Raw genomic sequence first — 19,053 nt, 5'->3', positions numbered from 1 at the left:
TTTCTATGTATTTGTTACCATAGTAACAGTTCTCGCCTTCCAAGCATAAAACAATAATTTGGAATAAAGTTTTACTACATGCATTCACTCTCTAGAAACATATCCACCTCATTCCGACTTTTATAATGAACCTTCCATCTAAGATTTTACATTCGCTTGAGATTATTGCGTGTAAGGAATTCTAGAACGTTATTCTTTACTAAAAAAACACTAGTTCAAAGTTATCAGTATGAATAGTTTCTTCAGAATCAAGCATTACTCGTAAATTGATGAATGTATGTATGAAAATATGATTCATATGACTGAATTAAAAAGGAAGAAATTACATGGGAGGATTATATAACAACATTCATTCTTAGAGTGATGTTAAACCAAGCATTCAGGATCAGAGAAATTATTGATGTCTTTTCGTTTCGATGTGTCAAACAAACGACTTCTAACATTATAAATGACCAGGAAACAACGATATTGAACATCTATAGTAACTAGAGGTTTATTTGAAATATTTAACTGCAACCAACATAGTTATTGAAATAAAATAATATAAACATTGCCGTAATGCAGAGTGATTTAGTTCAAGATACACGAGAAAGCATCAACAAGAATGAAAGGAAAATATAATGATCAATAGCGAATAAAATTAACTTTAAAATTTTTTGAAATTTAAATTTTTTCAATTTACAGTTAGCAAAACCGACTTGAGCACTAAAACTATTACAATCGATTCTGAGAATGCAAATTATAATGAAAATTCGAATACAAAAAAAGAATTGTACACAATGCAACAAATCCAATGGGCCCAGTGGATGATTCTGATCATGTCATGAAGATAACGCCTAAAGTTTCCCATCGGATCCAAACAGAACTGCCCTCTTGGTATATCCTTACAATTAATAGATTTATTAACATCCTTCTTAATCTCAATCGTATATGTTCTTCTGGATACAAGTATCGAATCAATCTGAACAGTTAGTGTCTATTTTTCTTCAAAAACCTCTTTCATCGAAAGATTTTTTGAAAAAAAATTGAAAGTTTCTTATATTGAATATTCAGTATATGCAATGGATCAAATACTACAATATACCGTTTAAAACGTTAGCCTGGAAGTGATTTCCTTTCTTATCTTTCCCATAATTTCCCTTAGTTTTCTCTTCTTGAATTTTATTATTACCTCTTCCTTCCTTTTCCCTCTCTTCGATGTTATATTACCACTATATATTTTTGATCCTGCGTATATTCCATAATTTTTCATTTGAACCCTACCCACTCTATTCTTCTGGATCTTATCATTTTGTTAATCGATCTTGTCAACTATAATCATGTCTTTGTTTTCTCTTAAATATTATTTAAAACACCTGCTCAAGTTGACTTTGTTTCAACAGTCTCGCTAATTTCGTCGCCAACATCCTTTCTATAATCAACTATAGACTGGCATATTTCAATATTTAGTTCGGAGTCAGACAACAGTATTGTTTTATAATTATCATTACGAGTAGGCCAAATTTTTATTTTATATTAATTAATTTGAAATTGTAACGATTTTTTCGAAAATTTTTCAAATTTTATACAATAAATCTAAAATATCATAACAAGATGTACAGTACTTCCAGTTTTAGTTGAAAATTTCTGATTGTATTTCCATGAATTTAGTTCTATTTTTGATGAAAATCTTTTTCATTCCGACTGTCAATCAGATGTTTTCAGTATATTGATCTGCGACGGAGACATATTTCTTCGAAATCAGTTACAATAATTTAACGTTTCGACTTCTATATTATTTTATCGATATTTTCAGGAAAATACGTTTCACAAAGTTGTCATGTAGTCGGGTATTATTTCAATTTCGTTCATGAAAGATGTTGATAATGATATAGAAGTGAGCAATTTCTGACAGACTATTTGATATACTCTTATGTGAAAACAAATTAACCAGATGTCTTATATTTTTGACCGGTGTGGTTACTGTGGTTTAACAAACTCAAAACTTTTCCACTTCGATAACATTTTGTGACAAAAACCTGTGAATTTTCTTTTATGAGAACAGTATGATATCAATTGTTTTAATAACAGTGACTACCTAGCTGTCAGATATTCTATATGAATATCATAATAAAAATCTGTTTTAACCACAACGATTTATTTATGTTGGTTCTCAGTTGTTGGTTTCAAAAATAAGTAAAAGCTGTCAATGCAATTTTTTAGTTGCATTGATATCCATGTTGTAGGTAATCCATTAATCAATATAATTGGGCAAGTTATCAATTTCAAATAATACACGTCGAAACGCATTTCTTAAAAACTATAATTATTGTTAGGAATATAAAAACCATTTGGTTATCTTTTCGTAAAGTGCGAAATACACATTATTTTTGATTGTAATTGTTTTGACATTAAAGTACAAACTCAACATTGAATGGTTTTATCCAGAAAGTGGTAATTCATACATTCCACCGATCAGATAATTTACATTCTTGAAAAAAACTTATAAAAGAGAGAGTATCATATTTCCCCGTGAGTTTGATCTTTTATATACTGTTTCACAAAACTTCAAATGGATGAGCTGGCAGTAACTTACTCAAAACATCAAATAACAGAGGCGAGACGTGTAGTCATCGATTGCACAGCTCTAAAGATTGGTCTAGCCCTTTTTTATAGCTCACCTCCCTCACTTGAGAGCACAGAGTCCATACGAGAGGTATGAAACTTGCAAGCATTGAGAAAAGCTTAAAAGACATCTCATGTTTAAATAACATTAAAAAGAAACAGATGTCATCCTGTTAAAAAATGGGATACGAATATTATATTACAAAAAACGCATTGTAAAATATCCAACAGTGAAGATTCAAATTAAGCATTTTATATTATTATTAATTAACAAAATAAATATCCTATTATATATTCCAAAACTTACTTTATACCAATTTTGTCCCAAAATATACCAAATTCAAATAGTTTTTCTTTGTAAAATTGATTTAAGTTATGTGCGATTTGCAGAATAAATAAAACATCTCTTTCAAGAACAAAAAAAGTTGATTCCTGAAAATTATCATTTAGATTTGAAAATTTTTGGAAACAAGCTTCTTAATTTTGATTTGAAGTACATAGACACCTGAGATTCTTCTAAAACTCAATATTTTTCATTTAAAAAGCTTATATTAGGGAAAATAATTGATTAAAATAAAGATTGTAATATTCATGTGTTGATGACTATTTTTTGCACAAATATATACTTTTGAGGCTTAATATTAAATCTTTTAGATTGGATACAAAATATATACCATATGATTAAGAATAATTTCATTTATATACCTTTGATTTCCAATAAATTTGACTAATAACATTGAGGATTTTTATCGGTACTATATGCGATATGCTTCGGCAGGTGTCAATAAAGAAAAATAGAATACAAGATTGAGTTAATGTGTTTCTCATTCATTTTTATGTTATTAATTATAATTTTGATTAATTTTCTTTCTTTCTTACTATTCATATTAGTGTTTCATGTGTATTTTAAAAAATAATAAACAAATATACTTTTTTTAAACTAAGCATTTCCCAGATTTGCAGAATATGATTCGTTTCTCGCTTTAAGTGTCATCTATTTTCCAAAATCCTAACTGAGTTTTATGTAATTATTTTTGTAAGCCGGTATAATCGTAGAAATATGCGAATCTTCAATTAGTTGTTCTACTATCTTATAGATGGCGAAAGTTCACAATGTTGAATCGATAACAAGATACCCGCAGATTTTAAATAATTCAAATTTCAATTTGTGGCTATCCATATCAAATTAAGCTAGACGGTCTAACAGGTTATTCAGATTTCCAGCAATATTGATCGTTAAAACTGAAGTTATGTTAACCCAGTTCTCTTGTTCGAATATATTTGAAATACATTTGGTTTCAATCTACTTGAATATTTACATATAATAACATATTTCTATCAAAACTTTCTATTGTAGTCATATACTAAATAAATTCTGAAGGAAACCCAGGATTAGAACGATTACATTTCTTATGATTCGTTACTTATTTTGTTAGTAGTCTTTTGAAAAGGGTGTAATAGTGTGAGTGAATTTTTCTAATTCAGTCAACTAATTCAACTAATTTCAAACTGAATCATACGAGTATACAAAATTGGATTGGTTCTCTTTAGGCCGCTTCACATCATGCAATACAACGTGCAAGAAATTACATTCAAGTCTCTGTAAACAGTAAAAGTAAACAAATTCCCAAACTCAAATTTAATCTAATATTTTGTACGCATTTGACAATTAAAATAACAAAGTAAAGTTTTACGAGAGTCAGCTGATCTGTTAACCCAAAAGTAACTAGATTGTAACTTGCACGCCAGAAAATTGGCACAAAACCGATAATGTCAAGATCTTACATAAAACAATCAAATGAACTTTTGATCAAGAAATATTGCATCTTGCATTGCATTGCACGGTGTATTGCATCTTGTCAAGCGACATTTACACATTTTCATATACTGCATATTTAATTAAGAAGTTCACTATTCGAAAAATATATTTATTTCTAACCACAATCTTCTTTCAGTGTTATACACTTTTACTAGTCATGTTAAATTTATTCAAGAGTCTTTCTTGTAATCGAATCTGATTTGTCTATGAAAATACTCATCAACTGTCTAAGACACCTCTTCATCATTGAAGAATATTCTACAGTTGAGTCTTTTTTCGAGTGCGGAAATAAAAAATAATGGCAAAAAGGCTAATCCTGTCGAAGAAGCTTCATAACAAAGTCGATAAAACTTAATTTTTCTCATGAATACGGCCATTTTTGCTTGGTTTCTTGAATATAAGTTTGGAATATTGTGGCCTGTAAATGAAACTATCATTTGTCTTATCTGTAGCCCGTTCTTTCTCTTCAATCCATTCTAATGATTGCTTATCTATCTCAGGTGTGTAGTGAAATACTCATATTTTACCCATGTATATGAAATAGTGCGAATATCCAAATAAAATATCCTCATATTATATATTTGATTATACATTCTAATCGGAATAGTAACCACTCAATAAAGAGATCTTTGACTCCTTTATTGTGGCGAGTCAATAATCATTCTAACCATTTTCTTTTTTAAAATAAAGATCATTGTTTGTTTTGGTTTTTTCCGCTATCTTTTTCCACATTTTCCTGTCCTTTCCACTTACATATTGGTTTTTTGGTTAGGTTGGGCCGGTTTCCTAAAGGTTTCCATTGTGTTCTTCACTATTATTTTTCATCCCTTTCCTGTATTCTAACCATTGTATTCGCTACGATTCTATATATCTGGTGATAGTCTCTTCATTTAAGATTTCTCTATGATTCTATATTGTACGTGACTCAACCTTTTTGGCCCATATATTCTTCTTATCATATTTCTATCGAAGGTATTCACTATTTCTTCATCAGCTTTTGTTAGATTCATCGTTTCTCCTCCATAGGTTACTGTTGGCCTCACTGCTGTTTTGTAGATTTTCATTTCAGTACGTCTACTGCATAGTATTAGAAAACGCAATTTATGATATGCTCGGTAGCCTGCACGGATCCTTTGAGTAACTGTTACTCCCAAGTATTTAAAATTGTTAACCCCTCGAATATATATTTCCCTATCTCTATATTCCTCCTGTAGTCCCCTTTTACTAGCTTCTTCCTCCATCTTCAAGAATGTTTCTTTTAGACTTCTCGCACTTCTCGTCATTATCGCCAGATCATCTCATATCACATCCTCATATTCATCATTTTTGTCCAAGTATCAGCAAATTCGTCACCCGTCATGCAAATATCTTTCAAATAACCAAACTTTCAGATAATATTTCATACACAATACTTTTTAAAATGCTCACTATATCTGCTAACGCCTACACTTTCAGTTATCGATCATCGAGTACCACGCATAATTTAGTCGATCACTGTTCGTCTTGTATTCTCGTTTGGCTTCATTTAAACTATAATGTCCAGTATCCTACTAATGGAAACGAAGGAACATGTTCACCAGGAGCATTTCCTAGCTCAGATTCTGTATTAATTGAGCTGAAGGCTTCCAAATATTATTTTCTCCATTTTAAACATGTGCTTTGTAAAATTTAAGAATCAACTACCCCTTTTTTTCTAATACCCTTTTCCTCTTAACTATTTTATCCCAATTTTACTTTGACCCTATTCTCTTACGTGTCACTAGATGGCGATGAATTTGGCTTCTATAGCGGTAAACAGCAATAGAATCTGGAAAGGTGTTTGATGATGTTTAGTTTTTTCATGTGTTTTTATTGATTTTGGTAGGATTTTCTCTATTTTTGTGATTTTCGTTATTTTTTAAACGTATTATAGCAAAAAGTTCTGTTTAAGAATCGGTCTAAAAATGACGAAAATTGAGGTACCACAGAAGCAGACCTGTAAAAGAAGATCAAACGGTTTTGAAACTGGGACATATAGTATTACGTGACCTAGAAGGAACAAATCCAAAAACCATCAAAAGTTTGTGCCTACAGACGTCAGGTTTAACTTCCCAGTCTCATGAGAAAACAATTAATCTGAATGATCTAGTTAAAAATGTGCAATGAATTTGTTTTATGAATATAATGTAATGTAATAATGTAATGAATAACAATATAATTTTATAATGAATTGTTATAATTTTTGGTCAAATTTTTTTATAATTATTGATTTGAGAATTCCTATTTGTATACGTTAAGCAATTTCAGCTACTGACAAGTAGGTGACGCTCTATAAATTTATAGCAAACTCATAAAGACTTAAAAGTAACAGGATAAAATTAAAGTCCAGTTACTTGGAATCAAAAATTACTCCGAGCTGGAATTGCGAGAATATGAACTTAAATTCTGCATAGTTGTAGTAATTGGCACCTTAAAGCAGATAATAAAAGAATCCATTATGAGGTTTGACCGCGTAGGAGAAGGAACTATCTCTGGTTAATTAAAAATTTTTTAAAGTACTTTGAAATTTTGTATAATTTTTTGGGATTTTTCAAACACGCATAAGCTGAGCAAGAAAAAGACGTGTAAAATTTATAATAATCAATCTCGCGTGCTTTCACGCTAGAATCTCAATAAAAAATTTATTCAACCAAGAAAAAACATTTTGAGAATCTAAAACATCATTCCTAATGCAGAATATCACGCTTCTTCATTTGGTACGGTTATTTTTTCAAAAACACTACCCCTTCAATCATGAAAATTTATTTAAAAATACCTGTGTGCAAAATTTATGCTTTTTTATTGTACTTTCAGAAAAAAACAATTAGTGGAACATTGAAATTATGTGAGGAAACTAGGAAAACAAATAGTCTTGGACTTATTTTTTATTAAAATTCATCTTTCCACATAAACAGACAATGGATAGGTAGTAAATTACAATAATTCTGAAATAATTCAGATATATTTTGAGTAATACTATTTAATAAATAATTTTACCTTTACATTTAATAAATTTAACATTAAGATTCATTTTTTCATATGATACAATAAAGACGATTAAACTCTATGCAATATATCACATTTGTAAAGAAATAGTCAAAACATTGAAAATTTTATTTTCTATAATGTAGATAAAAACATAATGATAATGATGAAACCTTCTTTTATTCAACAGCCGACAGGAATTGCATCATAAATTACTGCACATATCTTTAGCTACAATCTGATTGTAGTAATTGATACTTTTTTTATCCAATTTTTTTGAAGAAGGTGGTGTAACAATCAACATTTGTAGAAATACTACGTAAATTTTTGCAGTTACAAGCTGGTGTGATCAACACGGCAAAACACAGTTCCATGAGACAGCTGCAACCCTAAAAAGTATGTTATATGTTTCCTAAACCATGATTTTACGTTTGTGTAATAGAAGCTCCATTGGTCTACACGTTCACCGAATTTATAGCTGTGTGACTTTTTGTAGTAGAACTTCAAAACTATTTGTTATAAGCCTCACTCAAAGATGTAAAAGTAAATGAAGAAGTATCTCATATTTAGGAAAAAAAATATGGGAGAAAAGACTTTCAATAACACAAAAGGAGTCCATGATGTACAATTCTTAGATTGAAATGTTTTGATGATGATAAAATGAATGAACTTAAATGCATGCGTTATTTTTCGATACAATTCTGATATATTTACATTATAGATGAAAATGAGCTAATTAATTTCAAGATCTTATATATTCGAACAATACTTTTTCGATGTAATGTCTATAAATTTCTTGTATTTACTGAACTCAAGCTATAGAGTAGAGAAGAAAAAGAAAGATAGATATATAGCAGAACGATGAATCATTTACGGAGTAATGAATTTGAAATATCAGCAGAACAGTACTAATTTCATGATTTACACCTAGCAAAATTCTTTGACCTCCCTCGTACAAGACAATACAAAATTCATCTAAAAACCATATTTTGAAAAATGCTTTTAGCACATCATTTGATCAAATTTGTCAGTTCTAAATTCCGAAACAAAATTTTATTAATCTAAATATTTCTCCAATTTTAAATAACTATTTCTCATCAACGTCATTTCACCGAATTTTGAAAACATTGTGCATACACAGATTATCTAATAATTAGTAACAAAAAGCAAAATTGGCTCACGTCGTAGTGGATTTTGTACAACGTAGCCCCAACTTTTATTATATATAATTTAATTGAAGAGTTACAACAATTGAAAATTTAGATCTCCCATGGTGTCTTGACTCTATAGAAAACATATAGTTGCCATACGTGAAATATACAGCTTATAAATTAGTTTTCCCTGAAGAGAAGAAACATCCAGGTTCCAATTAACAAGTACAGAGTATACACGGAAAATAACGTGCAACGCGATTAAATCTACCTAGCTAGAGAAGCTGCTCCTCTCCAAAAAGTACCAAAATATTTTGGTAAGGTATAATTCGTGAAAATGAAAAAAGACTTATCCATATAGGTAGTACCAAAGATTTTTACAATAACTAAAATATAATTAGAAGCTTTACGGACGATAATGTTGGACAATATGGTGTGTTTGAAAATAATCAACTGCGCAAGAATCAGATTGGTCAGCAAAGATACAGAATAGAAAAGCAGAGATCGAAATAACAGTTCACTTCTCAGGAAATGATTATAATAATTAGGGAAGAAATTGACGCTACTCCCGAAGAGTTGATTAGTTGTTTAATTTTATCAGTCACGCTAAAATAGAAGAAACCATATTACATCTCGAATATTTTTTAATTGCACAGATTGAAAATTCAATATTTTTATTAAATCTGTTTCAAGTCTTCTGATTTTCTGTTATTTTTCTCCTTGTATTATAACATTCAAATGACATAGTTGAAAAAGCATTGCAAATGGATAATGATGCTTAGAAAACATATTATCAACATCGCTTTAGTTTTTTCGGAACATGTAGATACGAGTTTTGAAGAAATTTATAATTATACATAGAATCGAAGATAGTAGAATGAACTTCTGTTTTATATGGGCTCAATTAATAATAATTATCACAATCATGATTAAATCAATAAACATGAGAGGGGAAACAACTCTCACAACTGTTTCACTTTTCAAGCTGATATTTATAATTCTCAGAGTATTGATTGATTGTTAGACAGATTTATTTTTTGTATTCAACACTCCTACAAAATGGATGCTAATAAATGAATTTAAAATGGAATACAATAAAATCCATTACATTATTTATTCATAGATAAATCAACAAAATTGGAACTTGATAGGATAGGAATCCATTTGATTTTATGAATATATTATCAGATAATAGAAAATGTGATACATTGTTTTCTCACTATTACATATTTTAGGATAGAAGAAAAACAGATTTTATTTATTTTCAAAAGTTATATTTGCAAATATCTGTCTTTTATTAACCGCCTGTTTATTTTTTCTAATTAATCGCCTGTCCAGGCTGAGTATCGTCAAAGCTGAAATAACATTGACTCATAAATATTCATCTCAATTTACCAAGCTTCTGATGTAAATACGTTATGGTCAAAATAAATAAGTTCACCGATGACTTTTCGGGAAGTTTATTACAAAAACTCTGAGAAATTAAAAAATAGCACTTTCTCTGATATTAATAATAATAGTAATCATCATACTGGGTGTACTAATTAATATTTAAAGTTTAAAAACGGATAGGAGACACTGGAATACAGGTAAAATTTTTTTTATGTTGAGTTTAAAGGTTACAATATTCTTTTTTTTTATTTTGTTTCATAGAGTTTCTACCAGTGAAGTGCTATTTCATGTTGCTAACTAGTTTTATTTCAAAACGCAACATACTTTTGAATATTTCATTTTGAAATCGCAGATACTTTCCTTATTGAAATATATCTTGAACATTTTCGTTCAATTTCTATTTGTTTTCTCTATTTCTGTTGGAGAAACGAAACGTTTTTCGGAAATTTAGTTTTACAATCAGAATTTTTTAAAGTAAATTCTTTAACTTCCGGATTGAAATTCATTTCACATTGGATTTACCGATAAGCGTTATTTTCAAATATTAAAACAAGAAACTTCAAGAGAGATGGAAAAACTTGCAGTTACATTTGTTTAAAAAATTAATTGAGTTGATCTAATCATAGATCTGGTCATGAAAATTGGAAATACACGTTCTGATCAATAAATTGAAAAAAATTATGAGGTAGCAACATCTATTAGTTATTTCAAAAATTTGTGCTGGTTAAATTATAGAGTGAATTCAAAAAGTTCCTTTGATTTTTGTTCATAAAGAAGATATGTGGATTAAAAGTTGTCACAATTAATTTAGAACATCTGTTAATCGATTATCTAAATTGGCACTTCCAACTCATTAACAGATTTTTTAACAGTTATTTTTTAATATATATTTTCATCCTCAAAAAATATTAAATTTCAAATTCTCGTACAACAGTTAAGAATGCATAAATGTAATCATTCCAAAACTACAGTCGTTGAATAGGAATTTTTATTTTAATTTCAGCTGTTTTATTGATTTGGGTATTTTTAGGATTTATCTATCATTTACATAGTCAGCTATGTAAAAAATTTTAGTGCATCTATTAATTATAACATGATGTCAATGCAGCATCCGTCTGCAACATTATAAACAAGAATAAGGTTCTTTATAAATACTAGTTTGAAAATACACTACAGGTTAAAAGTCTGTAATTGTTACATATTTATTATTATTCGCTTTTATTTTGATTCATCGATGTAACCTCGGTTTGCTTTTATTATTTCGATATATAATTTTTTGGCATTCCATTCATTATTCAGGATATTCCAAAGAAGAAATAGAAGGAGGATACTGTATTTTGAATTCCCTCTCCAATTTGTCCTACAGCAACTTAATCTTGTTGAGGTCGGGCGACTCTGGTGCCCAAATCATTACTTTTAGTACATTCTTCTTTCCCAATTATTTCAAATATTACTTGCACAGCTTCGAGGAATGATTGGGATCGTTATCATTCTGGAAGATATATTTATTGCCGAACAAGAAAGCTCTACATTCTACTTCAACATTTTTTATAGTCGTCTTTCCTCAAAATTCCTTCAATTTTCACCAGGTCTCCAGGCATCTTTCCTTCAAAATATCACCGAGCCTTCGTGTCTTACAATCGGATTTAAATATGGATCTAACATCCTTTGACCCGCGCACAAACACTCAAATCAAAACAATACGTTTATCTTTAACGACTTTGGTTGTTCATGGCCGTCCTACATGTTTTCTATCGCCAAAACTCGCGTTGTAATCCACGGTACGTCGAGGTATTTTTAATGCATCTGCAACAATACAGTTACTTTTGTATCGACTAAGGAATTGCGATTAATATTCGAGTTTCAACCATTTGTTTCTTGGTTTTACTCATTTAGAACTTACGACTCTAAATTTGCGGGAACGAAAACATTCCATATACAAAATTCACAAACAGATATCTTAATCCAAAAAGTCTAAGTCACTGCACGTTCTTGCGTCTCATAGGACTAACTGGGACTAAACTACAATCATAAACACCGACTAAAATGCACTCGTATGAAGTAAACATATAACGGACACTATTATTAGTTTGTAAGACACTGTTTCGACCTTTGTTTGACAATATTAATGAGATAATTGTATATTATTTTAAAATGTAATGAATGGATTATAGTGTGAGCAACTTCAGACCCGGTAGTGTATACTGTGAATGACAAATAGAATATTGACAAATTGATTGATGATGATGATTGATTGATGATAAATTTGGAATCTACCAATAAGAAGAAGAAATGTAATTTGTAATCTATTTTTTTTTTTCCAATAGCTGTAAAGTGTCCCGTCAGTTGTAATCGTAATTTGATAGATCATAAATAACCCAACAGTTAATGGCAAGTTAGTTTATTACCACACAGTACAGTATCATAGAAAGGGTAGTTCGTAATAATGTGTAATTTCAAATTATAACTTTAATCATTTGAGGAGTATAAAAAAATTTAATTAGCAAACTCGGTGGCTACATAAATATATTCTCTCATTACGTTCGTACTAAATTCTGTTAATTACATCAAGAAAACAGAAGAAATTTTATTCTTTCGTTTCAAATTTCCATTATTTTTCTTTTCATTTAAGTATGTCTTACAACCGAAATCTCATTTAAATATAGATTTATAAAATTATATTTCAACATTTAATTTGAATATTTTTCAAAATAAACCATATTTTTTTATTAACTGGTCCACCTGTTGCATATTTTTGAACGGAAAAGAAATTACATAGTATTTCTTCTTAAAGTTCACACACTTCCTCCGTAACTAGGCCTGGGTGGATACAAAAACGGGCTTCTTGTTTTAGGGGTTCCGTTTGTCGGCCTTGTTCCTCCCCCGTTGACAGTTACTACAGTCGTAGTTGTAAGTTCCGAAGTGCAAGATTCTCTTTTGTGATATATATTCGTTGGCTGACTATATAACCTGAAGAAAATAATGATTAAATTTGTGCATACATACGCCAACACAACTTTTTAATAATTTCATTTGATGTTAAATTAAATTAGGTTATTACAGATGCAAGTTTTCATTCATAAACTTGACGTTGCCGTTAACGGGTGACGTTTGCTGTTTGACGTCTATTGACCCTATTCATAAACTTGCTGCCGTTAACCTAAAAATTTTGTTATTCTTCTTGACGTGTATACTGCTTTTTGTTTTCCTGATATTTTTTGTGTGTTTGTTTGTAATCCGATATGTATGGACGATATTATGGAAAATCACCAACAATCACCAATGGAAGACGGCGATGTTAAACGGCAACTATGAATCAATATTTTCAATTTTGTAACAGCAAACGTTTACGGCAACGGCAAACGGAAAATCATGTTTATGAATTAGCCTTCAGTCTTTTTGCCTACATTTTGATTAATTAAATTATGATATCTCTTCCAAAACAACACTGAATATATCTGAAAAGTGCATCTCCATAATATATTATATTACTCATAATTCTAAATTCAGTGGAATTGCAAAAAATTTTTCGAGAACGTTATAACAAAATCGAGCATAATAAATTGTTCCTGTTTCTTGATCTTCAGTAATTAGGGAAATAAAAATTTCTTGGTTGATTCATGTAATTTCTAGAGTCAGAAAAGTTCATCGAACGCAAAAAACGTTTGGTTTGCTTAAGGGGAGTTACATGGAGAAAATTCCAGAAGATTATTTAAATAAAACGCAATAGGATCAAATATCATAAACTCTTTGTCCACATTTATTTTATTATGAATATGAATGTTGTGAATAACTTTTTAATGAATATATGTATCGTTCTTGAATATATAGTTCATTCAATAAATTATAGTTAATTCGCTTGTGAAATTAATTGTTAATTTTGAGATAATAAAGTTTTTAATAACATATTTTCGGCCATCGAAAATATAATTGGGGATGCTTTTTTCGTCGACTAATTTTTTTACTTTGTGTTTTCGAATATTGCAGCTTGCATAATCTTTATTCACAATTTAGAGTTCTGAAAAATATTTATCACTTTACAATCTCAATTATATAATTACTACTAAAAAAGACAGAGTGGGACAATGATTTATATCAGTTAAAAGCACAGAAAGTAGGACCTGGAGATATCCTACCCAAAGTAAAAGTTAACCATAGAAACACTGTCGATTGCTTTCTCAAACAAAATAATTAGAATAAAATGCTTGGCTACTACATATATCATTTTGATTTATTTTAAATTGTCAATACAAATTTTTTTGAGGACTTCTTGTTCTTCAAATTTGAGGATTTTAGGCAGTGGTTTCGTATACACTTGTCGAATGTTGAAATTAGAAGAAATTCAATACTCTTTTGAAAGAAATTAATATTTTCTCACCTAATACTTTCAGTTCTTGATCTTGGTGACCAGTCTTTACTCCTACTCCCAGATCGAAGACTTCTTGGTCCCAATGATCTTCTTGTTTTCCAATTTTCGAAATGATGTCGAAGAGTATTTTGAACTTCAGTGTTCAGAAAACAGTAGAATAAAGCAACAGTGAATCCCTGGAATTAATAATTATTTTAAATAGCTGAATGACTTTTAACACGAATTTTTTTTCATCATCAAGCGTACAAATTGATTATCGTAATCATCATAGAGAATGTATATACACTATAGAAGACATAATTGAGTTGCTATTTATGAACAAGTGATTTAATCATTTTCAAGTAAAAAAATAAGAGTAGAAAGAGGTTTTCCGAACTGTTCTTAAAAGTAATATGCATTCATTTTCTACTAAAATTGAAATAGTACAATTCAAAGTGTTATTAGCCCAGTCGGGCAAAGATATTGATACGAAATCGGCCGTGAAGCAGGTTCTATCTGGTTTTATTGGAAATCTAAAATTTGGCGAAAACACCAAATCGCTTAATGTTTGTCGGCGCCTTTCATTCATTTTGATATAAATTCTAACTTATTCAACAACGAGAGTTTGCTTTATATTAAAAAGTCATAGTGAACGAAACGAAATAGAAAAGTAATCAGTGAATTTAAGTAAACTTCAAAAGTATTTATAAAGTAGTGAATAATTAATTATACAGGTTGTGATAAGTTAATTATCATATGAGTTATTTAAGTCCAGTACAGTGTTCAAATAAATCAAGTAAGACAATGAGAGTATTTATAAATTCACCCCACCGTTAGAAATAGTATGAATAAAGAAGGCAAATATCAAAATATTGTGACACAAATAGTGTAAGTCAGAAATATTTAGGCACGGAAACGATTGAAATCCAAATAATAAGAGGACGTTTGCATAAAGTTAATGAACATATCAGGAAACCTTCATCATTTGGCATAAATTAGTCTGGAGATCAATTGTCGACAGTTTTTTTTCTGACTAAATCCAGATTTAAAATTCATCTGATAGTGAACGTATACGAGTAGTTAGGCAGCCAGGACTAATATCACGTTTGGAAAAAATAAAGAAGTAAACAGATGGTTTAGTAATATTATAGAAAGTAATCATTACAAATGAAAGAACTGATATAGTTTCGTTAAGTGCACGGTTGATTATTTATTCACTATATAGTGGTTGTATAAGGTGAAGCAACTAGGTTTCACTTTCTCCCATCACAAAACAATGTCAATGTGAGGCAATTAATGCTCTGGATTTTCCCACCCAATTCAATTGAGCGTGTCTGCTACAATGGGTGCTTTTTCTAATAACAACTTATCGAAATTCCTCAGAAGGTATGAAGAACTCTTTATTGAATTGAAAGTGATAACTCAATTAATAGAGAAGAACTGATTGAATGATTGAATTCTCATTAACTCTATGTATTGATCGCTTTAATTCGGCTTTCATTATGTGATTATTGGATGCGTATTTTTAGATTTTTTCATTGGTTATATTTTTGTAGATACTATTTTTGATATTACACATATTTATTATGTAAGATTCTATAAACATTCAAAGGAGAACTATACGAAATTATCTTTGAAAATTCATTTTTAAAAATATCCAGATACAGAGAATTCAAAATAACTATTGTATTCCTCAATTTTTTGCATAATATAAGATTTATAGCCTTCCCATAACAATTGTACGAGGTCGGTTCAAATATAAACCGAAATTTTATTATTGAGTCACCGAGCTGAAATTTATTATAGTTTTTCTAGTTAGTTTACGTCAAACTCACAATGAACCAAATAAGTAATAGTCGCATGGTGTCTGTGGTGAATAATTTTTTTGTTTCTCTTTATACTGCTGCGGGAGAAGCGAGCAAACTTCCAAGCGTGTGAATTTGTGCTGAAAATTCACATGTCTTGCACTCATCTGGCTGAACTTTCCCAGCTTTTCATGAACTATTTGCTCAATACTACCTAAGCTGATGTCCAATTCTTCAGCCATGTCGCGTTCAGTCGTTCTTCCAAAATGAGTTTTTCTTTAGCGCTGACGTTATTATCAGTTACACGTTGGCCTTTTCGGAAAGAAATTCATACATTTGAGTCATGGAGAGGCATTTATCTTCGAATTGCTGCAGTAATTTTCAAAAAATTTCCGCGGATTTAACTTATCTAACAGATAACGTAACATATTAGTCTAACATCTAGTGCTGCCACTTTCACGATATTAAATTTTTCGCGCGTTTATTCAAAAATTTCGGTTCATATTTCAACCATCTTCGTAAACAATTAGCAGATTTTCAGCGATCTAAGAAGTTACAGTTATTTTATGATAAGTATAGATATATTTCACTTCTTGAGATGAAAACCGTTGATGTACTGACGTAATGTTTGGAAAATTACTTTCTTACAAAACATTGTTTCAGCAAAAAATCAATTGTGAACCTATGAAATCCGCTATAACTTATTTAACACATTATGTAGGTTTCTTCTAGAATTATGTGGAGAATATGAAGTAGATTATGAGATTATTTTCCAAAATCCAATACGAAATTAATTTCCCGTAAATATCTTCTTTTTCTCTTTTATTGATCAATTCGTAAAGAATGATGGATAATTAATAACAATTCATTCTATGATACTCAGTTCTTTATTGCAAAAACTGCCCAAAGGAATATAAGTAGCGAGATATATCACTGAAGTAGAAGTTTCATATAATAATAGGGTCACTAGACCCTACAATTCTCAGCTTATTGTTCATTATAATGAAATGCTCTCCCATTTCCAATCAACGAGAGTAATTTCAGTAATAAACTTAAGAATTATTGCTACTAAACAATAATTCTCATACAAAGTTAGAAAAAAGTAATTTTTACCGGAAGAGGGTTAGTGGTACGGAGAAACAATAAAATTTCTGTATTTCAATCATGATACAATGTGCAGAAATTGAATTAACAGTTAATGGCGGGTTCATTGTGTGTCTCAAAATTTTTGTAAAGTTACAAGATTCGCCAGTTATTGGGTACGTGATGATTCTAAAAAGGCGAATGCATTTGCCTCTTACCTAGATAATATTTTCAAAACTACTGACATGGAAAAAAATCTACTGACGTGGAAAATCAATGAGGTAAAATCTGCCCATATAAACTAGGGCCAGGAACATGTAAAAACTCTATTGCTTATTAGGAAGAAGCTCGCATCTTATTATTAAAAATAAGGTGCTAGTATACAAACAATTACTCAAACCAGTATGGGTTTAGGTATACAACAATGGGGTAATTAAGGTGAAAGTAATTATGCTTGCCATCAAAGAGTTGAAAACCGAATACTATGGAATATAGTTAACGCCCCGTAATATGTCAGCAATAGAGATCTGCACTTAGAACTTCATATAAAAATAGTCATAGAAGAGAAAACTATTGCTGAAGGTCACGAAGAATGATTCCATAAATAACATAAATAACGAAATGTTGGAACTTCTCGATAATCAAGACACACTCCGCAAGCTCAAACTCACCAAGCCTTTCGAACTTGTGTGAATATTAACAGTTTTAACCCAGTTCAATAGTTAGTAGGTACAATAGTGAAGTGTGCATAAACCTCTATTTTCTCCATCCATCAAAAAATGTTGACATTTTTGTACTATTTTCGGATGCAAAAGCCATCAATTCCCTTACCGTACAAAAATTTGCTCGTTACTTAGCAACACTTTTAATCCTAAGATTAAAAACGCTACTTTTAATCTTAGGACTAAAAGTATTTGCATTTGAGCTTTCTAATTGAAATTTGAAGAAAAAACATTGTCTCTTACAATCTTAGTAAAACAAACAAATTGGGCAACTATATATAGGTATTTATTTGTTATTTATAGTTATATTGAATGTACAATTGGAACAATTATTGCCAAAATTCAAAGCACCACTGAAATTATCACTACCAATTCAAAAGATTTTCATTAATGTTAGAACAACTCAAAATATTCTTCACAACTGTTGATGAAACATTCGAGGAAATATCTGAACAGGTACTTGTACCTTCTTTGTCAGGCTGCAATATTTTTCTGGCAGTATTCTCTTTGTTGATACGTGAAGTGATGTCACCGCCAACATCAATAAGAAGTGTAGCAGATGTTTTTCTTAGCGAATGTGCAGTATACTCCTTCCAATATTGTAACCTCAAAAATTTTGCATTTCTAGCGGCACGGCACTAATTTTTTGAATACCAAGAACCATTCTTTGACACTTCCCATTAACATACTTCAAAAATAAACGACGTTCCTGTATATTTGATGGCCGTAGTGCAGCATATTTTCGAAATTTTCGAATTAAAGGCAAATAATTATCGCCTATAATGGTAAACAAACGAGGTTTCTTGTTTTTTGTCTGCAAAATTTTTACCACCAGGAACCGATCCACTTCCTCCTTTGTAAAAACCCTAGACTTTTTAGGTATTTCCATCACTTTGCCTTTTTAAAAATCCTCGTAATTTTGAATATTTACTAATATCCACACCATTTTTGATATCCAGTGTGGATCGCAACATTCAATACTGTTACCAAAGAGTGGATGGCTTGACGGTCTTCGTTAAATTTGAGAAATACACCATAAGAACACTCTCCGCATAGTTTTGCGCATTTTTTTCTTTACACCAATCCATGAATCCCTGATATGCAATTTTGCTTTCACTCGGCTGCG

The 19,053-nt window shown here is 30.1% G+C and overlaps 1 protein-coding gene across 5 annotated transcripts in view; it reads right to left on the bottom strand.

Annotated features, from left to right (window-relative positions):
- Positions 1-12,352: 12,352 nt before the first annotated feature.
- LOC130442977 (diuretic hormone receptor-like) overlaps positions 12,353-19,053 on the bottom strand; it is a 216,880-nt gene continuing 210,179 nt past the window's right edge. For all 5 annotated transcript variants that reach the window (XM_056777419.1, XM_056777427.1, XM_056777403.1 and 2 more), the window contains exons 9-10: positions 14,348-14,514; positions 12,353-12,939 (exon numbers count right to left, since the gene is read on the bottom strand). In XM_056777419.1, coding sequence (XP_056633397.1) covers positions 12,765-12,939; positions 14,348-14,514 — 342 coding nt within the window. In that variant the 3' untranslated portion in view covers positions 12,353-12,764. The remainder of the gene's footprint in view (positions 12,940-14,347; positions 14,515-19,053) is intronic.

Source organism: Diorhabda sublineata, chromosome 1, assembly GCF_026230105.1.
Source record: "Diorhabda sublineata isolate icDioSubl1.1 chromosome 1, icDioSubl1.1, whole genome shotgun sequence".
NCBI classification, from domain to species: domain Eukaryota; kingdom Metazoa; phylum Arthropoda; class Insecta; order Coleoptera; family Chrysomelidae; genus Diorhabda; species Diorhabda sublineata.
This window is presented reverse-complemented; position numbering and strand designations above follow the sequence as displayed.